A 22,661-nucleotide genomic window follows, 5' to 3' on the forward strand; every position below is an offset into this window, starting at 1 on the left:
TGCCTAAGAGTCAGTGATGGTGGCAGTGCTATTGCCCTGCATGGGCACAACGACACAACAAACCTGGGTGATTTCACATGTGGCCTAAATTAGTTGGCTACATGTGCCATGTCACTGGGGAGGGAGGGGCCATAGCTCAGTGTGAGAGCATGTCCCAAGTTCAGTCACTGGTTAAAAAGGTAAAGGGACCCCTGACCATTAGGTCCAGTCGTGGCTGACTCTGGGGTTGCGGTGCTCATCTCGCTCTATAGGCCGAGGGAGCCGGCGTACAGCTTCCGGGTCATGTGGCCAGCATGACTAAGCCGCTTCTGGAGAACCAGAGCAGCGCACGGAAACGGCGTCTACCTTCCCGATGGAGCGGTACCTATTTATCTACTTGCACTTTGACGTGCTTTCGAACTGCTAGGTTGGCAGGAGCAAGGACCAAGCAATGGGAGCTCACCCCGTTGCGGGGATTCGAACCGCCAACCTTCTTATCAGCAAGTCCAAGGCTCTGTGGTTTAACCCACAGTGCCACCCGCATCCCTCCTAGTCAAGTTTCCAGCGCGCAGGAAAGGAAGAGCCCTGTCTGAGAGCCCAGCAAGCCACTGCTGTTGGAGCTAGATGGACTAACAGGCTGATCTGGTATAATGCAACTTCTTATTTTACAATCAGTTAAAAAAATGATTCAGGGGTGTGTTTGCTTGAGCCACAGGCTATAAGAATACAATATAATACTGAAGCACAATGATCTACTGCAAGTACTACGTAATGGCGCAGATTAGAAGCCAAGAATGAGTGCTGGCACTCCTTCCTCATCCCTCACCCTCCTCCTGCTGCCTGCTGGCTTTAGTGCAAAGACCTGGCTTGCATTAGCAGAGACCTGGCTTGCATTAGCAGAGACCTGGCTTGCATTATCGGAGTACACTGTTATGCATGAATCAAGGAACTCTCGCTTGTAAGTCATGTTAAGTGCTGGGACTAGAACCTGGGCGGGCAGGAATTCAAATCTTCACTCAGCCTAAGCTACCGCACAGGGTGTTTGTGAGGATAAAAGGGAGATTTGGGGAGGAACCGCACACCCACCCACCCCACATTGAGCTCCTTAGGAGAAAAGTGGGATGTAAACAAAATCAATTAATTATTTTAGTGCACTGGGAACTTTACGTATCAAAATACAAAGGCAGAATGACCAGCAAGTGAACCTTAAAAAATGGATCACACCGTAACACCATCTGGCTTTGTGTCAGAGAGACTTAATGCACATTTTTGTGTGTGATCGTGATGCAGGGTAGCTGAGACGTCAACAAGAGGTCAGTCAATTCACCCGTTTTAAAAGCAGACTTGTTTGTGAGTATATATGGTCAAATAATGCATTATGCCTCATTTGCATCTAACAGCACATTTTCTAAGATCCACAGTTTCAACTCATGGTCTGAATCCATAAACAACATATTAGTCTGATGTGGAGTCTCCGTTCTTCCTACCAGGAAAACTCGCAGCAAAGTGGGTTCTGTTTTACAAGAGATGATGCCACAATAAACCGACTAGTCTCTGCCATAAGACTCCTGTTTTGTGTGTTTGATCTTTCCACAAAAGGGCAGATTTGATAACAAAAAAATACCCAAACAGGGCCCTACGCAATTTGGCCAACAACCTCCCCATCACTGGATTCAAACCCAGTTTCTCTCAGGAACTCAAGGATCCTGTTACATGCAGAGACATCACTTCTGCACAGCTTCCCCCCCCCCACCCCCCACTGCCCCAGTTTGCAAGTGTTAAGGAAGTAAATGAGCAAAAAGACTCACCCTCATAGCTAAATTTGAAGATGTGGCAGACATGAAGAGATTGCATAGATGTTTTCCCCAGGAACGTTCAAATGCATAACTGATGTGTTCAGCCCAGGGGGGGGAGTCAATACTCTTATAAAGTCAATACACGTTCCTGCATGAAAAACGTAACAAAGTAACCTGCTTGAAAATTACTGGGGGGCAGGGAGCAATGGGGAGGGGGGAGAACATATATGTTTTTCATGCAGGAACGTGGGCTTTCATATCGTACAGAAATGGGTATCATAGGTTTGTTCCTTCACTCTTAGGTATCTGCAGAATAATGCGCATTACTAGGAACTGACGTTGTAAGAGTGTTGAGTTTCCCTGGGACGCACTGGACCATTCTGGAGAAAGCACTGTGTCTATTACAGTGGAACCTCTACTTACGGACATAATCTGTTCCGGAGGTCCGTCCCCTGGTCGAAACGGGATGCTAGAAGAGGCCTCTTGTGAACATGCGCATTCGGCGGTAGCGTGCTTCTGCACATGCACAGATGGTGGCAGCCGCTTCTGCGCATGCACAGGTAGCGTGCTTCACCGCACATGCCGATGGCAGAAGCCTCTTCCACGCGTGCGTGAATCGCGGCAAACCCGGTGTTTATTTCCAGGTTTGCTGCGGACACAATTTGGAATATCCGCGAGACAAAGTGTATGTAAGTTGAGGTTCAGCTGTACATAGGACCTATCCTTGGAGTGTGTGATATATATTTACGCGCGCACACACACACTTGTTTGCACCTGAGATGTTGGTTGTGATTTTGCAGACCTATGTATCTTTGCTTCAGGGTGGGGAATGATCCTGTTAATCAGACATTCCAGGTTTGGGGGGGGCACCTCCTGACGCTGCAAAACCATTCCCTAAAACAGTGTTTCCCAAACTTGGGTCTCCAGCTGGTTTTTTGGACTACAGTTCCCATCATCCCTGACCACTGGTCTTGCTAGCTAGGGATGATGGGAGCTGTAGTCCAGGAACAGCCAAGAGACCCAAGTTTGGGGAAAAACACCCGCCCTAAAATTTGCTCACCCTTTCAACCCAAGGCCTTGTTAGGTGCCTTACCATTTGCTGGCAGAAGGTTTCCATTCTGAAGATTCTTACCTCACACTTGCTTAGCAACCCTGTCTCCTGTAATCTGGACCAGATACTCTGGATTCTCCCAGCATGCTCTGGGTGAACATTAGTGTTTCCGCATGTGCACTGATGCTTCAGCATGAAAGTGTCATAAACTAAGCCTGTGAGAGAGGGCAGGAAAGAAGGATAGTGGGGCGGAGCGGGGGAGAGAAAGAGAAGGGAAACTAGTGAGATCACGGCAATGCTGGAATGATTCGCAAGCCACCAGTGGTTTGATTTAATTTGAGTGACTTTTGGAACTAAAGGTGCAGGAGTTCAAAGGAAATCGCTCTCCCCACTCTGAAAGCCGTTCTCCCCTCCCCCTCAAAAAACACCTGGAGTATAGGAGTCGGTTATGTCCTTTGTGTGGAAGGAAACACACTCTGCACATGCTCAATTACATTCAGTATTCCATATGAGACAACACAAAACAGAGGGCTAAATAAATGGGGGGTGGCTGGTTCAAATTAAATCCTGCTCCTTCGACTGCCCTGCCCTACTGAAGGAGCCCAGGTAGCAAACCAAATCAGAAGTTGCTAAGGAACGGAGAGCTCCGAGTGAGAAACCTGCTGTGACAAAAGTCAAAAGCAAACTGAATATTTTTATGCGTCTGCTCCCAAGACCACCTCTCCCAGGCTCTACTCCCCTTGTTGACCAAGGGAGAGGCGCTGTTTTCTACTTTGCCTTGGTCACCACATGTCTTTGGCCTGCCCCAATCACTGACCAATCCTGGCAAGGAATTCTCTGGGCCAAAGAGACCCCCAAAGAACCAGAGGCATCCCGGCATTCCAAACTAAAGCAAGGCTTCTCCTACAACACATCAAGCTGCCCCAGAGCACACCCAGGCTCAGCCTGCGCGGCTGTTGACAGAGATGTGCCCTGTAGAAAATAATGAATTTGACACAGACCTCATCAGCTCCAGAGCACTGAAGCAGATGAGATGGTAGTAAACAAAAGAATATATTCCCGAGCACGTGCAGAATGTCTTTTCCTTGCACACCCAAAACAGGAGCTTTCAGAAAAGGGAACGTTGCTTCGTGATGGGCAGGTATATCCCCCTTTGTATATACCCAAGGCTCTCTCTCCCTGCCTTCCAGTCTCCGCAAGAGGGGTCTGTATCGGCTCCTACCTGTAGTGAAAAGGTGCTTGACCAAGGGCTCAGCTGTACTGCTCTTCAGGCTAGTGCTGGCAGGTGACGACTGGGTGCGGCCGAGGGCTTGGTGGGGCAGCGTGCCGATGCTCAGGGGTGTCTGGTAGAGATGAACGGGCCGCAGCTGGTGTGCATCTGCAAACACCTGCCAGAGTTGTGCGCAGGAGACCAGCCAAAAAAAGGGAGGAGGGAGAGAAAGAACATTCAAATGGCTCTGTTACCTTAATACTTAAGCGGCTTCAAACATGTGGCTAGGTTTAACCAAACTATACAGGGACCTATGAGGCAGACTGATCAATTTGTGTGAAAACTTCCTCCCAGTACATACAGAACTGCATACATTTTGCACTTTGAAGCCTTGGATTTCTGCACACCAAGAGCGACTTGGACGCTGCGCGCTCTGAACAGCTGTGGCTTGTAATAAATTATACACGCTGCAAACATAGGCATATGACTGTTTGGTTTAACTTCTTTTCCGTTTTCAAGCTATTGCTGGGGAGAAGCAAGGAGCCAAGTTGGGTAGCGAGATCTAACTGCTCCCAGCAGAAATCCTGCTTGTCCTGTGTCCGCCCCCTTCCCCAGCTGCTGTTCTGCACACCCAAGCCTACCTCCGCTGCCAAAAAGGAGGGCAACTAGCTTTGAAAAACAAAACATCAAAGCCGAGAGTCTCAGGACGCTGAATTCTCTGTCTGAGATGGGATTCTAAGGACTAAGCTTTTTGGCCACACTGGTGGCTGACCGCAACCTATGCAGCAATTTCCCGCAACCACCGTGAGCCAGATGGTCACAGACCCCAACATGCAAACCTGAATCGGGGTTGGGCGTAGGATATGTATTCATAGTATGAGCCTACGATAAAATGCTCTTCCAGCTAACAGTGATTTTATTTGTGGTACACATCTCTCATCGACCCTAACTACTGGACTGCTGCAGACAAGTTTCCCCATAACTGTAACATCCAACAGACCCCTTACAACACTCACGTTGCTCTCCCGGCTAAACTTCCAAGATTACACGCTTTTCAACCCATACTACCCTCTTCCAGTTTCTTTACAAAGCCTCTTCCCTCCCCCCCTCCGGCTTCACCCCTGCAGACAGCGCCTTTCATCTGCCTGCCAAACACACATCTGAGGCTGATGAAATATTTAGGTGCGCAAAATAAATGAAAGAAGGAAAGACAAGTGACTCATCCTTAAGGAGGACGCAGAGAAGCGGAAGGGATGCACATAAGCAAGGGCAGAAGGGAGGGTGGCGGAGAGGTGGGAAATGAGTCACTTTCTCTTCGGGAGTCTTCGCCACCGCTGGCGTGGGTGAGTGGGGGTGAGGGATGGGGGCCGGAGGCGGCCTTCCGCCTCCTTCTCCAGGCTCATGTCCTTTGGCAGTGCGCTTCCCCGATGCTCTGGGGCTTCATCTTGCCAGCTGCTCCTGTGCGCCACCTTAGCTCTATGCCCTCTTTTGCAGAACAAGAGAGCTGAAAGGATTGAGAGGAGGCACCATCCAGCCCCTACTCAAAAGGAGAGACTGGCTATCTTCCACTCCCTCGTAAGAACTTAAGGGCAGCCCTGGTGGATCAGCCCAATGAGAAAGGTTGGGACAGGGAACCTTTCTGGCCCCGGTGGGCCTATTTGGAATTTTGGAAAAGTGCCATGGGAGCCCACAGCGACATGGGTGCAAAGAGGAGAGGAACAGAACAGGAAGTCTCTCATACACTGTGGATGTTTAAAGGGGCAGGCACAGGTAACCCCCGATGTATGGGCTGGGATTTCAAGCGACCCCCTCCTTTTTATACGCCTCCACCCTTCAAAAGAGGCTCTTCCCGCACAGATTTCGGCAACGGATTCGTACAGCGGCCTCACCTGCCTGTAAGTCACTCCCAGCTCCTCAACCTCCTGCTCCTCTTCGAGCCTGTTCTCCCCGGCTTCGTCCTTCAATCGGAGACAGCCCTGCTCTTCCACCACACTCTCCTCTTCCTCCTCTTCCCCTCCTCCTCCTCCGCCTCCTTCTTCCTCCTCCTCCTCTTCCAGGTCCTCCTGCGTGCCCTCGCTCTCCGTTGACCCGTCCACCACAAAGGGCCCGTGGCTGAGACCTAGGCCCAAGGGCTCCTGTTGCTCTGTCAGCTCCTCTTCAGTCTCTTCCGGGTGGGTGGTGGGGGGCGGAGGCAGCTCACCGGTCTTGGTGATGATCTGCAAACGGAGCGGGCGAGAAAAGGAAAAGAGGACTTGAACATGCTGAGACGTGATGGGCAACTTGCAGCTGATACGAGGGGGAGGGTGCATTCTGAGCCACCAGGGAACCAGCACTCAGACCAAAAGGAGTCTATGAGCCCCAGCCTCATCAGCTGGTAGCAGAAAGGAAACTTGACAGAAATACCTGTGCAACTCAAATCACCTATACTAGAAAAGGGAGGTGCCAAGTTACAGTCCCGGGGAGCAGGGGGTGCTCGACAAGGGGGGGGGGGGCAGGAAGGACATGCCTCTCATTTCTCCATACTGCAGTAGATCAGCCTACCATACAGCAGCCACTGTATTCACCATCATTCAGTCTGGACACCGAGGTCCCGCTCCCAGGGCCTTCTGGCAGTTCCCTCACTGCGAGAAGTAAGGTTACAGGGAACCAGACAGAGGGCCTTCTCAGTGGTGGCGCCCGCCCTGTGGAACGCCCTCCCGTCAGATGTCAAGGAGATAAAGAACTACACAACTTTTAGAAGACATCTGAAGGCAGCCCTGCAACGGGAAGTCTTTTTATATGTAATTTTTAAATTGAATTTTCTGTTTTACAATTTCAAATAAACATTTTACATACTTAAAGTATCATCGACTTCCCTTCTTCTCTTTCCATGGTTCGTTTTGCATATCTCATACGCCTGCATACATATTTTACAAAAACTATTCCAATCGGTTTTCCATTATTACATCTGTCAAAGATTATCTACACTGCTGAATTCATCTTAAAGCTGCCAGCGTTTTCTGCTGTACACAATTATTTCCCATATACTCGAGAAACATTTTCCAGTCTTCTTTAAACATATGTTCTTCTTGCTCTCTAATTGTATATGTTAAGTCTGCAAGTTGCCCATATTCTGTCAAACTTAAGTTGCCGATCTTCTTTTAGTTGGGGCCTCGCTCGCTTTCCAAGTATTGGGAAGTTTTTAATGTTTGACGTTTTATTGTGTTGGAAGCTGCCTGGAGTGGCTAGAGCAACCCAGTCAGATGGGAGGCGTATAAATATTATTATTACTACTACTACTACTACTATTATTATTATTACTACTACTACTACTACTATTATTATTATTATTATTATTATTATTATTATTCAGGGCCACCTGATGTGCAACTGTGATAAGTGAGCTGTCGTCTCCTCCTTTACTCACCTTTCCCAGTTGGATCTGCTGCTGTTTCTGCTTCTCTAGGAACTGCTGATGCTGTTGCTGCACAACCAAATGCTGCAGCGCTTGAGGGCTCTGCGGCAACGGAGACGACTGGGTGCGGCTCAGCGGGCGGTGCCGAGGTAGCTTGCTTACCGTCCGCAGGGTGGAGGGGACACGCTCCCCCGTCACCAGAGGAGACTGGCCGTGCAGAGGAACTGTAGGGGGGTGAGAGAGGGAGGCAATCGTTAAGGCACTTTCGACATTACGCCGCTGCAGTCCGCTACAAAACGAAAAGCCACAAGCCAAGTCGCTAGTCCTCAGGGTTTGTTTTCATTCATATGGGTGGTTTCTGGCTGCGTATTTTTTAATATATAAATACTATTTTAAATTAAATTTTCAAATTTTACAAATTCATCTAAAATTCTCTCCCCGGCAGTGAAGGCCCTAGGGCATTTTTAGCGATGCAAACGCTTCTGTGACTCGTAAAGTCGCCCTTTTCGCTTTGGCAGCCAAACGATAAAAAAGAAGACCCTGGACAGTATAGCAGTGAACTGTGAGGGAGACACAGAGATCTAAATAGACACTCTTATTTGTGATGTGGCACCCCTTTTGCTTGTATTTATTTTTCATTCAGATTTGTCATGGCCAACGACTAGTACAATAAAGTTATTTGGCTTGGATTTACATACAATCAGAATGAATCTCTCCTATCCATTGACTTCCCAGCCACGGTGTTCTTTTATACCCTTACAAAGTTGCTGCGCTACTTATATTTCATCCATTATATACGTTAATTCTTAACGGTTAAACTACAAGTTCTCATCTGTTGCTGTACTGCCAAGCCCGCACATTTTTCAACGTAACCGTGATATATTTTTCAACTACCCCACAAAATATTTCCATTCTTCAGAGAAGTATTTCCCCCCCTCTCATTTTGTTCTCTTAATTCTCACAGTTAAGTCTAGCCATCTCAGCATATTCCATCATCTTTGTAAGCCTGTCTTTCCATTTTGGGGCGTAGACTGCTCTTGCCGCAGTTTCTGCAGCAGCACGAACGCACAAATCGATTTGTGAGCTTGAAATTCCCCATTTCTCACAACAAATTCCCACTATTTACCAGTGGTGTGTGTGTGTGTGTGTGTGTGTGGCAGGTCACATGAAAACAGCAGTTAGAAAAGTGCCACCTTCTACCAGAGGAAGAATAGAGTACTCAGCTGCCTCCTCTGATGATGTCAGCTGCCTTCTCTGATGATGTCACTGACTTCCGCCGCAAAGCAACCCTCCTGCCACCCCACATCCGAGCTGGTTACTGCCAACAACAGTGGTTAAATGCTACATTCCACCCTGTACAAGCTCGCCTGTGTGTTGCACCCAGTGGCGTAGCGTGGGTTGTCAGCACCCGGGGCAAGGCAAGTAATTTGCGCCCCCTAACCCGTGGATTTGCGCCCTCTAACCCTAACCCCCAGATGTTGCGCCCGGTGCGGCCGGCCCCCCTGCACCCCCCACGCTACGCCACTGGTTGCACCAATATGTTGCCAGAATCACACACACACACCCCAGCACTCACCAGCAATCAGCGTGTTTTGCTGCCGAGCCTGTTCCAGGAGGAGGACGTGCTGGAGCAAGGAAGCATGGCCGTGGTTGTTCGTCTCGCCCTCGAGGGCCACCCCCAGAAGGCAGCTGGGGATGGACGACATGCTCAGGAACTTGCTGGTCAAGGCCCCGCCCTGGCGCAACGACTGGATGGCCTGGCGCTCGGCTTCCTGGTGCGTGGAAAGGTTCGGGGAGGCCTAATGGAGGAAGCAGGGTGGATAAGAATCAATGATTTTTTAAAAAAACAAACAGATTTTTTAAAAAAATTAATCAGATTTTTTAAATTTAAATTGGATTTTTTAAATGAAATGCTTTTGGAGGAAAAATCTTTCTATAGTTTTCTATTTAAGTTACATTAGAGTCCAAAGACTATTAATCAGGAAATAAGGATTTGTTTTAAGTTTTTCATGTGTGTTAAAACTCAGTCTAAGTTTTTTTATAAAAAAAAATTGTTTAACCACATCAGTTAACAAACGTGGATACACATGCTATAATGTTATTTTTTTAGTTAAATCAATTGTTTAAATTGTTATTAAGGATATGATTGTTTTTCTCCTTCCAATAAAGTACAGCAGAAAAGTTATCCAAATATAAACAGTAAATTTGTTAAACCTCACAATAATTTCATAATTATCTATGTATTTCTAAAAGTATAACCAAATCAGTAATTTTTGATATAACTGTAAAAACTACATTATTATTGTTGTTGTTGTTATTATCCCCAAAATGAAACCTTCATCTGGTTGTAAATATTATGATTATACCAGCAAGAATGAGTCTTTCTGTTAAAAAAAAAATTAAAGAAAGTCTTACTGAGTAGTGATTTAAATTGATTTGATTTAAATCAGATCCACCCTGGGAGGAAGCCAAGAGGGTTTGCTATAATTATAGACAAGAGTGCGGCAATGGTCAGTCACCTCCCTGAGATCCACTATCCACCACCACCATTTTGAATGTTAAAACAGTGACAAAACATTAACCTGGTTTCTACTGCGTCTAGAGTTTACAAAGGCAAACTTATTTCTTTCACTGCGCATGCAATGGTTGGGAGCGTGTGTTTTGTTTTGTTTTGTTTTGTTTTGTTTTGTTTTTTGGCCCACTCCATCAACCTTGCCTCATATATTGATTTTGGATTATACCCAGATTCTCCCTGAGTTCTAGGCTGATCCTGAAATGGTTTGCTTTGGGCCTATGCACACAAACACCACACGCAAGCCCTTTCCGTGATTCCCCTTTCCAAAATCAACACAAGGAGAGGAGTAGCCATGGAGTGAGCTTGCAGGAGCCACGGCTTGAGAGATGGCTCTATAGTAGTAGCAGTAGTAGGTAGTAGTAATAGCAACAGCAGCAGCAGCAGCAGGGCTTAGAATGGTAGCGATTATATATTGCACTAAGGCAGAGCTTTGCAATCTGTGTGCCGCAACACGTGTGTCCACTGAAGTTTGTAGGTGTGTTGCGCCAACGCTCTTCCCGGGGCTGGAAAGGGGTTAGTTTAACCCAGGCTTCCTCAACGTCGGCCCTCCAGATGTTTTTGGCCTACAACTCCCATGATCCCTAGCTAGCAGGACCAGTGGTCAGGGATGATGGGAACTGTAGTCTCAAAACATCTGGAGGGCCGAAGGTTGAGAAAGCTTGGTTTAACCTCTGGTTTGCTAATAAAACCGAATTACTGTGTCGTGAAATAATGCATGTCTAAAAAGTGTGTCACCAACGTGAAAAGTCTGCACTGAGGCATCCAGGAAATATCCTCCAAATTACTCTCATTTTTTCCTTTAGGTGGTACCTCGGTTCTCAAACACAATCCATTCCGGAAGACCGTTCAAATTCAGAAACGTTCGAAAACTGAGGCGCAAAAGGCTGGCTATATATGCAACTGAGAAAATCGAAAAACATGCAGCAGAAGCCGTTTGACTTCCGAGGTGCGCTCAAAAACAGAAGCGTTTACTTCCGGGTTTTCGGCATTCAGGTTCCGAAATGTTCAACAATAGAGACGTTTGAGAACCGATGTACCACTGTATATGTTTCTCTCTGTGTGTGTGTATGTGTGTGTGTGTGTGTGTGTGTGTGTGTGTGTGCGCGCACACACACACACACACACTATAGGATACAAGCATATCAAAATATATTCAGACACAAATAATCTAAAGAAACCCACCAATAACAAGTAAATAATACAGGCCAACTACTGTAAAGACACTCATAAATTCACCAGGTATTATGTTACACCTTCCTCTTCTCACAGAAATACCTCCAGCCCAAAAGAAGGCACTCAAATTCAGCTAAGATCCCACTTTAGTGGAGAGACAGACGGGTTAGATTCACACCCATTTTAAAAGTCCCGCTGAGAATTAGAGGAAGGAGAGGCCGTTCCTCACTGCCTGGCGCTGTGTTAGGGGAGCAGCGCCCAACAAAATCAAAACATGGGTGCTCACAGCACACACATGCACAACTGTAAGCTCTTTCCTACTCAGGGTTGAGGAAAACAAATCACAGCAGAGCCCAGCAGAATGCGAAGTCTGCCACTCAGCTATTTCCAACTCCTCAGGCTGAAAATAGCCAAGCTGTAGACTGGGCACGAGTCCTGCGTGCCTAAGCCTGAGCCAAGTTTGGTCCTTGTCATCAGAGGAAAGCAATAAATAGGTTACAGCTGGGAACCAGTTGGTTTAGGAGAAAATAAAACCTGGAGACTGAAGCTTGTAAAAAAAGAAGAAGAAAAGTATAACACAAAGCAGAAGAACCCACGAAAAGGACATTTTAAATACTCATGAGGGTGGAATCATCAAACACTGGGGCCTCTGCAATTTGTGGGGTGTCTGATAGGGAGGGAAGAAATTAAGGTAGTACTGGAGCAAGAGCCAGAGAGTTTTAACATCTTTTATTTATTTATGTTTGTAAGCATATGTATATCACCATCTCATATAAAATATGAAGGCGGTATTGCATGTTGGATTGTCAGAGTTGTTTAGCAAGAATAAAGTGGAACAAGTATAAGCTGCAAGAAACCACTTGAAACATCTGTTTCAATCGCTCTTGTTTGATTTGCTCATAGCAAACAGCTGAAAGTTTGCACATTTTGATAATAACAAGCCTGATGTGCAATGGGGGGGGGTCCAAATAATTTCGACTGCAACTGTACATGTAACATAAATAGTACCCCTGAAGCCATTTTATTTGGTCTCTGTCAGTGCTGCCTGCTGACCCCAGCAACCCTTCCACCCCCTGCCCCCACCCCCAGTCAGGGTATGATAGAAAGTTTGCCCACAGATTTGCTTGTAAGAAGAGTCTCCAGGACTTGTAAGAAGGGAAGAAGGCAGGATTGGAAGATCAAATGCTTCACATACAAATCCCGAGAGATGTAGCGCTAACGCCACAACTATGCACCGTTGTGCCTGAGAGCAAATGCCTGTGTGAAATAGGTCTACTCCGTAACTGTGAGGCTCGTACTGCTAAATGGCGCTAACTCTATTATAGAGCCTGAGGGAGTCACTCTTGTCCTAAATGTGTCTCAGCCTGGCATGTGCACGATGAGGCGACTGAGGAGAGAGGAGTGACGCCTGTCCTTTACTCATAACTCCGCAACGGCGGCACTGGCGACTAGAAATATTCAGGGCCGGCTTTCCCCAACCCGGCACCCTTCATATGTTTTGCACTACAGCTCAGCGTGATTGGGAAATGATGGGGCTGGTGGGAACTGCAGCCCAAAACCTCTGATTTAGAGAAAGTTAAAGACGTGAAACCCAAACTCCGCCTGCTTTTCTTTGCCGTTTTGTGCTGGCACCTTCCCCTTCTATAGGAAAGCCAGTTCCCCAAAGGTCCCTTCCTGCTCCACCATGTCCCCACTTAACCCCAGAACTTGTGCCCACTCTTCCACTCCTAAAGCCTTGCTCTCTCTTCTCCCACTCCAGCTCCGCTATTGCTGCTCTCCTTCCCAGCTCCTTAAGTCTCACAGTTTCTTTCCTCTGAGTTCCTTAAACTCTGCCTTTCTCCCCCCTTCCACCCCAGAGCCTGGCTCCAGGCTTTCCCAAACGTGGGTCTCTCTCCAGCTCAGCCTTTCTCAGCTTGTGGGTCCCCAGATGTTGTTGAACTACAACTCCCATCACCCCTAGCTAGCAAGGCCAGAGCTCAGGGATGATGGGAGTTGTAGTCCAACAACACCTGGGGACCCAAAAGGTTGAGAACCGCTGCTCCAGCTGTTTTCGGACTACGATTCCCATCATCCATGACCACTGGTTTTGCTAGCTAGGGGTGATGGGAGTTGTAGTCTGAAAACAGCTGGCGAGAGACCCAAGTTTAGGAAACCACTGGCCAACAAAGTGAGGCTTCAGCAGAGGGTCTTGGGTCAGAACTCTCAGCAGCCTGATAGAGATGTTAGGGCAGTTCTTTCCACATCTTCCCTGGAGTTCTATGTGACTTGAGAGAAGGGGGAAGTGACAACAGCTTCCTGTCAGCCTGAGAAGACTCTTGTCATTCTACATTTTATATAATGTAGTTGTTTTAATACAATTGCAGCGTGGATCCCAAACGCCTTGGTACTTGGACGTCCGACAGGGCTTCCACGGCTTCCAATTGGCTGCAGGGGCTTCCTGCAGCCAAGCAGAAGCCATGCTTTGGTTTCTGAATGGATTCCATTTGACTTCCAAGGAACGACTGTAAAGGGTGCCCAAGACCTGGGTCTCCAGACTACAACTCCCATCATCCCTAGCTAGCAAGACGATGGGAATTATAGTTCAAAAACAGATGGAGAGAGAACCAAGTTTGGGAAACACAGTTTAAATATTTAAAACCTGTCAATGACGTTGGGTTTCTTTGGCAGAAAGGTGGCATATAAATCCTACAGCTAAAATTAGTGTGGAACTGGTGCCTAGTTGACGTATGTTCATTTTGGCCCCTGCTTAAAACACTTTCGTTTAGGCTAAGCCTATCAGGACATGCGGAAGTGACTTGCAATTTTTCTCTTTTGAGCTACTGTTGATTTTAATCATCTTCTGGATGCTTTTAAACAACTGTTTCGAACTATTTTTCTACCGAACATATTAAGGTTTGATTTTACGCTGTTGCAAAGTGCTAAATAGCTGCCGTTGCTTCTTAACAATCAAGTGCTACGGAAATGCTATTTAATTAATTAACCAAAATAACTACTTCGATACCTGCGTATTTCTGACTTTCAGCCTCTGGGTCCTAAGCAGAGGCTTGACTTATTACAATTGTTCTTGGTTAGTTACTTTTTCCCTGCAGTAACGCGGCTCACGACTCTTGCAGGACAAAATGCTGTGCTAGATGGGCTGTTGGCGCCTGGGCATCGGTGGCCAGGTGTGGTGGTGGTGTCTGAGCCAGAGCACCCACTGTATGATTTCTGTTACGTTTTATGGATAGCATGTACTCACGCTGAGGTGTGAATTTGTCACCGTGACGGTAGCCTGTAGTCCTAAGGAGATGTTGGGCAGAGACGGGGAAGTGTACAAGCTGAGCTGGCTAGCTGACCCATCCATGGTGACAGCTCGGTGTTGGGGCAGCATCTGCTGTATATAATTGCAGGGAAGGGAGGATATAAGAAGAGACAGAAGGGTAAGAAACTGCAACAAAATATGAGAGGAGGGGGGAAACACAGCCATGTTCTCCCAGCTCTATTGGTTTGATCACCTAGCTAGCACGGCAAGAGACATCTGGGACATATGCCAGAAGGCTGCCTTGTTTTTTCAATTGGTTTTGAAATGTATATGCCAACAAAGACTTCTGCGGCACGTTAAAAGACTGGATGTATCCACGTGGTGTGTCCAAGAGGCAAAGACACCACAAAAATTACCAGCAGGTACCCAGCCCAATGTTGTGCAAAAACATGGATGAACTCATGAGTCAATCAAAGAAGGCAGCCCCCCACTTCCACATCAGCAAAAGGCATTTCGCATTCAGTCTGCATGGTTGTGGAGGTGCTAAAAGAACGTAAATTGCAATCTGTGTTCAGACAACCACGCCCAATTAAGTCCATGTATCTATTTATCCACCCAGTATTTGCATACACAGCCCCTCCTTCACCCAAAGGTGTTTATAAAAAATATTGCAATTAGAATAAGAACGTACATTTAAAAAAAAAAAGTCACAAAAAGGTTGTTAGGTCTGCTAACAAATTCCAACTCACTTCATGGCTGAACTTTTAAATGTAGTGATCTATGGTCAGTCAAGGAACACCCTCAGGGGTCTCAAATGGACTCTCACGGTTTTCTGAACATTGCCATTTTTAACGTCTCATCTGAATCCTTTTATTTATTAATTTTCATAGCAAGTGGCCTTTTTTAACTATGCAAACAGCAACAAGCTTTGACGTTATGCAGCTCTGACAATGTTTGTAGATATAACAAAGCAAAAGACATGCAGGTGTTCCCCTGAAGGTGCGCAGCGGCATTCTAGCACAAGGTGAAGGTGACATAAAATAGGAAGAAGGAACTGCCCAGAAACTTCCCAAGTTCAGCAGCATTTCATAGAATCATAGAATCATAGAATCATAGAGTTGGAAGAGACCACAAGGGCCATCGAGTCCAACCCCCTGCCAAGCAGGAAACACCATCAGAGCACTCCTGACATATGGTTGTCAAGCCTCTGCTTAAAGACCTCCAAAGTAGGAGACTCCACCACACTCCTGGGCAGCAAATTCCACTGTCGAACAGCTCTTACTGTCAGGAAGTTCTTCCTAATGTTTAGGTGGAATCTTCTTTCTTGTAGTTTGGATCCATTGCTCCGTGTCCGCTTCTCTGGAGCAGCAGAAAACAACCTTTCTCCCTCCTCTATGTGACATCCTTTTATATATTTGAACATGGCTATCATATCACCCCTTAACCTCCTCTTCTAGATAGATAGATAGATAGATTCTTTATTGTCATTACACAAGTGCAACATTGCACAAAGTGCAACGAAATTGGATGCCATCCCTTAAAACAACAAAAGCAAGACAACAACAACAACCAAACAAACCACATTCCAGCCACACCCACACCACACCCATCAAACTCCCAGGTCACACTAACGAGTTACAGCATTCAAAAGGGCCACAGCTCTTGGATAGAAACTGTTTTTCAGTCTATTTGTCTTTGACTTGATGTTTCTATATCTTCTGCCAGAAGGCAGTAGTGCAAACAGACAGTGTCCCGGGTGAGATGAATCCTGCAGGATGTTATTTGCTTTCCTAAGACAACGGGAACCGTACAGTTCTTCCAAAGATGGGAGAGGATGACCAATAATCCTTTGGGCTGTGGTTATGACCTTCTGGAGCACCTTCCTCTCCCTAGCTGTACAACTGGAGAACCAAGCACAAATACAGTATGTAAGAATGCTCTCTATGGAGCCTCGGTAGAAGGACACCTTCTCCAGGCTAAACATGCCCAGCTCCCTTAGCCGTTCCTCATAAGGCATTGTTTCCAAGCCTTTGACCATTTTGGTTGCCCTCCTTTGGACACGTTCCAGTTTGTCAGTGTCCTTCTTGAATTGACTTACAGTCTGATGTGACTGTAAAAATGACTGAAATTTTAAGATTCCAAAAAGAAAACCTTCCTCTGGTTCTCAATATGAAGAGGATGCCAACAAGATTAAACCTTTCTGTAAAAAAATGATTTAAATCAAGTCCACCCTGAAGAACACTAATATTTCCACAGCTGTAACCTCCCAAGGACTATGGATTATGGTAGATATGCATTCCACCCATTTTAATGTAGGAGAAATATACTACCACTCAGCCTCTACTCCAAGGCAGGTGGCCCTGAAAACTCCTTATTTTTATAGCATTGAAAGAATATTCATTCTTCTTAAAAGGAAAGAGGAATGACAGTTTCTCTCATGCAAATCAGCTGGATCAAGTTAGTTACAAAGGTCCCACTGAAACCTATGAGACTTAAGACAAACTTTTCACATTGTTTACAATGAGAAATATGCATTGCATGTCGAAGCTCAATGTGCACAACATGAAATCTCTACATGGCGCTTAGTAAAACTTTTGGATGCTTTATAAGTGCATAGTAATAATAATTATAATAATTGTACCCCGCCCATCTGACTGGGTTGCCCCAGCCCTTCTGAGCTCTGCTTCCAACAAATATAAGATCACAATAAAACATCAAACATTAAAAACTTCCCCTTACAGGGCTGCCTTCAGGTGTCTTCTAAAAGTTGTGTAGGACTCCTGATATTGCTCAGAGCTTGATAGTAATAGAGCTCCTCAAGTATTCTTGGTGTTTGAGTTCTAGTAATTTAGTCGGAGCAAAGTCATAACAGATTTATCATAAGAAAAGGAGGTGGAACTGTTAGCAGAGCTTGACATACATACGAGAAAAAAAATCCCAATAGGATGGCTTTCTCTGGAATAGCGCTCTCTCTGGAACTTGTCAGAGAGGCGGTTTAAGGGCTGTAGATTACTGGAGCAATGGTATCAAAAAATGGCAAGTGACAAGCTGCTGTGTTAAATGGAAAGCTAAGGTGGGAAAGGATATTCTGCTTGCAAATACAAAGGTTTATTCTCCGCTAGACTTGATATTTCTAACCCTTGAGCCCCACTTGCTGAAGAACTGAAACATATCTAAGTGGTAACCAATTACTTTACAAAATATGAATGAACCTATTCTACAAAAGACAGCAGGTACCCTGTTGTGAGAAAAATGGCCATAATGACTAACAAAGTTATTAGTTGTTACGAGACTCAGTAAGGTGCAGTGCACAGGGATGGCACTGTATAAATGAAATGAATAATGTGAATTCCCCGGACAAATCCACAGTAATCAAGGGGCTAATTCTGAGTCTCAATCAATTACTGAAATATGATCACCGCGGCTAAATCATGAACCATCCCAGTCCATCCTAGAGGGATTCCTGTAGCCCAGTCCAGCCTTGTGCTGTTCTATAATCTTGTCCCTGACATCCTTGGACAGCTCTTTGATCTTGGTCATGGTGGCTACTTTGGAATCTGCTGGATTGATTGCTTCTGTCGACAGGTGTCTTTTGTACAGGTACTGTAACGAGCTGGGATTACAGGTAAAACCTCTCCCTTACAGCAGGTGCTTCTAATCTCAGCTCGTTACATACAGGGAAGAGACCAGGTAGCCAGACACCTGGCTGCTTGAAAGGGGATCAAATACTTATTTCACTCATTATAATGCACATCAATCTCTGACTTTTGTCTTCTGGGTTTCTGGGGGTTTTCCTGTTGTTATTCTGTCTCTCACAGCTACAATAAACCTACCATTAAAATTATGGACGGGTCATTTCTTCGTCAGAGGACAAACTGGCAAATTTAGCAGGGGATCGAATACTTTCCCCCCTCACTGTATACAGTGGTACCTCGGGTTACATATGCTTCAGGTTACACACGCTTTAGGTTACAGACTCCGCTAACCCAGAAATAGTACCTCGGGTTAAGAACTTTGCTTCAGGATGAGAACAGAAATCGTGCTCTGGCGGTGGTGCAGCAGCAGCGGGAGGCCCCATTAGCTAAAGTGGTGCTTCAGGTTAAGAACAGTTTCAGGTTAAGAACGGACCTCTGGAACGAATTAAGTACTTAACCCGAGGTACCACTGTAAGCTGGTATTTAAATGTTGGATTTCATCAGAGCACTGTGGTGTCCAAAAGGTAGGTCTATGACATGGGACTCAGGCGAATTGGACCAGATGACGCCCTGGGTCCCTTCCAACTCTAGAATTCTATCATTCTATAATGTCGGAAGTAATAAAATTTCCTGGTGAAAATTCTCAAGGATGCCCTTCCACTGACGATGTCAGCACTGCATCTCGGGATCAGAAGAGGAGCTGAAGATGTTCCTTAGGACAAGTGCACAAAGACCAGCAGATGGCGCTTCTTCTTAAAACAAAGGGGCGTCCTCCTTAAGTAGTCCGGCTAAGTCTTTAAGTGACTGGGGGAGGAGAGGGTGGACCTGCCATATGGGAGGTAATTACATACCCTTCTGATCTGCAGCTTAACTTGGCAGATGTCAAGATGGGAAGAAAGAATTCCACTGTGCATGAGAGAGGGAGGGAAGGAGAGGGAGATGCCCAAGCTCCCCCCCCCCCCGCACAAGGATCATCACTCTCCTAGTGAAGTCACAAGAGGGGATTCTGGGGTTCCCTTCCTCTGCTTTTCTTTCCAGAGAGGAAGTAGCGTATTTTTTGCTCTATAAGACTCACCTTTTCCCTCCTAAAAAGTAAGGGGAAATGTGTGTGCGTCTTATGGAGCGAATGCAGGCTGCGCAGCTATCCCAGAAGCCAGAACAGCAAGAGGGATCGCTGCTTTCGCTGCGCAGCGATCCCTCTTGGTTTCTGGCTTCTAAAATTCAGAATAATTTTTTTCTTGTTTTCCTCCTCCAAAAACTAGGTGCGTCTTATGGTCTGGTGCGTCTTATAGGGCGAAAAATACGGTGGTTTCTCTCTATGGTGCACAAGGTTTGTTCATGAGCGGAAGCACTTGCTCCTTTGAGAAGAACAAGCCGGGAGAGTGTTGTCGTGCGCCTGGTTGGCTGCGGTGAGAAGAGGATGCTGCACTAGTTGGGTCTTCTTATGTTCTGAATGCATCCTCACCTTAACACCTCTCTAGTGCTAAACAGAAGTATGCGTGACCATGGCTTGTGCACGCATTAACTCAAATGGACTACAACAAGGAATAGTCTAAGTCAGGGGTAAGGAATGTGTGGCCCTCCAGATGCTGCTGTTCCACTCCAAATCCCAATAGCCCCAGCTAGCACTGCCAATGGCCAGGGATCAGTGGCGTAGCGTGGGTTGTCAGCACCCGGGGCAAGGCAAGTAATTTGCGCCCCCTAACCCGTGGATTTGTGCCCCCTAACCTGTGGATTTGCGCCCCCTAACCCTAACCCCCAGATGTTGCGCCCGGTGTGGCCGGCCCCCCCTGCACCCCCCACGCTACGCCACTGCCAGGGATGATGCGAGTTGTAGGCCAGCAACATCTAGGGTCACAGGTTCCCTACCCTCCCCCAAGTTCTTTAAATCCTCAGTAAAGGTAAAGGGTAAAGGGACCCCTGACCATTAGGTCCAGTTGTGACCGACTCTGGGGTCGCGGCTCTCATCTCGCTTTATTGGCCCAGGGAGCCGGTGTACAGCTTCCGGGTCATGTGGCCAGCATGACTAAGCCGCTTCTGGCGAACTAGAGCAGCGCATGGAAACCCCGTTTACCTTCCCGCCGGAGCGGTACCTATTTATCTACTTGCACTTTGACGTGCTTTTGAACTGCTAGGTTGGCAGGAGCAGGGACCGAGCAACGGGAGCTCACCCCATTGCGGGGATTCGAACTGCCAACCTTCTGATCGGCAAGTCTTAGGCTCTGTGGTTTAACACACAGTGCCACCCATGCCCCTTAAATCCTCAGTAAGAGCCTGCAAATGATAAGTGAGAACTTACGGGGGGGGGGGGCGGGAGGCAAGCAAAATGCAAGGGAGATAGTGAAAGATACAGGAAAGATACAGATTTCCAAAAAATAGCAAGGAGAGAAAAGAGGGCCGCCTTAAACAAAACAATGCAAAGAAATAGAGGAAAACAACAGAATGGGAAAAACCAGAGATCTGTTGAAGAAAATTGGAGATATGAAAGGAACATTTTGTACAAAGATTACCATAATAAAGGACAAAAGTGGAAAGGACCTAACAAATGCAGAAGACATCAAGAAGAGGTGGCAAGAATACACAGAGGAATTATACCAGAAAGATATGGAGGTCTCGTACACCCCAGGTAGTGTGGTTGCTGACCTTGAGCCAGACATCCTAGAGAGTGAAGTCAAATGGGTCTTAGAACTCCCAGAAGCGCAAGCTGGATTTTGAAGGGGCAAAGGAACCAGAGACCAAATTGCAAACATGCGCTGGATTATGGAGAAAGCGAGAGAGTTCCAGAAAAACATCTACTTCTGCTTCATTGACTACACAAAAGCATTTGACTGTGTCGACCACAGCAAACTATGACAAGTTTTTAAAGAAATGGGAGTGCCTGATCACCTCATCTGTCTCCTGAGAAATCCCTATGTGGGACAAGAAGCTACAGTTAGAACTGGATATGGACACGAAAGCTTATACCAAGAACAAACTTACATGGTCTCTAAGGTGCTACTGGACATTTTTTTTATGGTTCGTGCAAGTTATGGTTTGGTGTGCTGTCCGAATCGACAAACTATAGTTACAGACAGAGTCTGCTGCATCACAAAGACGAAAGTGAACATTTGAAGCTGAATGCTGGGGGGGGAGGGCAATTTCTAATGCATGTTTGGAAGCTCAAAGCATGGTTTTTGTATTCTAGAACTGGCGCAAATCATGATTTAGTGAGGTTTCTGAACTGAGCCTCTGTCACAGAGTAGTGACTGTCTGAGTTTGCCTGTGGCTCTTTTCTTTTAAAAGATCTGGTGTTTTGTTTTATTCAGCACCGTATTAACTTGAGAGAGAGAGAAAAAAATTGCATTTTCACAAACGCACCTAAAAATAAACTGAAAGTAAGACATAATTCACCGAAGAATCCTTCTCTATTTATGAGTCACTCCATAGTAACTAGCAAAAGTGACTGGGAGCCGTTTCTGGTTTCTACCGGTGCTCTTCTGCTCCCATCCACTTGCAAAGCTCAATGATCCACTGACACACACACAAAAGCAATCATCCATGCAAAGACAATTGTGTGCACCTCCCACAGGAATGTATGTGCACAGAAAAGAACACACACACTGGCAGCAATTGCTAACAGTTGCACACACATAGGCAGTTTGGTCAGCTTCAGCAGTGCACAATTGCACATATCAATGGCAAAGTCCTTTCCATCCAGATTAAACTGTTGCCGTCCCACTTTCTTAGAAGACACACAGCAGCTATCCCATCAATTCCTTTTGCACGGAGTCAAGCAGGGTAGAGGGTCCTGCCTTTGAAAATGTGACTAGTGAATTATTTTACCAGGCTCTTAGCAGGCTGGGGGAGAAATGTGGGTTGGTGGAGGAAGGATGCACAAAAATACCACTTCTATCACTCGTGTAACCACAAAACGCATTGCGGTTACGTATTTCAAAGCTACGTATTTGCTGTGATCCCACAGAAGCGTATAAACCACACACAGAGAGTATTTCACATGTAATTCAGCTTCCTGAGAATTTCAGGTGTGTGTGTGTGTGGAAGGGGCTGGTGCTGTACAGCTTTTTTAAAAAAACAAACCCAACAACAACCACATGTCTAGCCTTTAATATAGGGGTGGGGAATTGTTTCTGGCCGGGGAGCCAAATTGCTTCCTCTCCCTCTGCCCTGAACAGGCCAGGTTTGACAGGGGGGCTGCATCTTCAGAAGCCCCTTTCAAAACATGACGTCTGATGTAGGGCAGGTGGACGTGGCAAGGCCAAAAGGGAGAGGCCTGACGGGTCTAATTAGGCTTGCGGGCTTGAAGTTGCCCTCCCTTTCTTTAATCCATCACCACCATCATCACTACTACAAATCTCTGGCACAGAATTCCTAGCCCAAACCGGGCATGTGCCCAACTGGTCTCTCCATTCTGAACCATGCTGGGAGGGAGATGGGTGGAACAATAAGATCTGGATCTGACAAACTATCCAGAGACGGGTATTTTTGGATGGATTAGGGCAGGGTTTCCCAAACTTGGATCTCCAGCTGTTTTCGGACTACAATTCTTG

At 46.4% G+C, this 22,661-nt stretch overlaps 1 protein-coding gene and 1 long non-coding RNA gene across 4 annotated transcripts in view; one reads left to right on the forward strand and one right to left on the reverse strand.

Annotated features, from left to right (window-relative positions):
* The window catches only part of HDAC5 (histone deacetylase 5), a 118,445-nt gene that overhangs the window by 20,475 nt on the left and 75,309 nt on the right, over positions 1-22,661 (reverse strand). Inside the window, exons 10-15 of one of the 3 annotated variants that reach the window (XM_082194316.1) lie at positions 14,417-14,551; positions 9,007-9,229; positions 7,443-7,654; positions 5,926-6,252; positions 4,049-4,214; positions 2,908-3,041 (exon numbers count right to left, since the gene is read on the reverse strand). In XM_082194316.1, coding sequence (XP_082050442.1) covers positions 2,908-3,041; positions 4,049-4,214; positions 5,926-6,252; positions 7,443-7,654; positions 9,007-9,229; positions 14,417-14,551 — 1,197 coding nt within the window. The remainder of the gene's footprint in view (positions 1-2,907; positions 3,042-4,048; positions 4,215-5,925; positions 6,253-7,442; positions 7,655-9,006; positions 9,230-14,416; positions 14,552-22,661) is intronic. The other 2 variants (XM_082194315.1, XM_082194317.1) reach the window with 2 other exon arrangements.
* Positions 3,048-4,950, forward strand: LOC309516084. The gene is made up of 2 exons (XR_014212757.1): positions 3,048-3,967; positions 4,556-4,950. It is a non-coding gene; the product is annotated as an uncharacterized lncRNA (long non-coding RNA).

This window comes from Podarcis vaucheri (assembly GCF_965113315.1).
Source record: "Podarcis vaucheri genome assembly, chromosome: 13".
Taxonomy (NCBI): Eukaryota; Metazoa; Chordata; class Lepidosauria; order Squamata; family Lacertidae; genus Podarcis; species Podarcis vaucheri.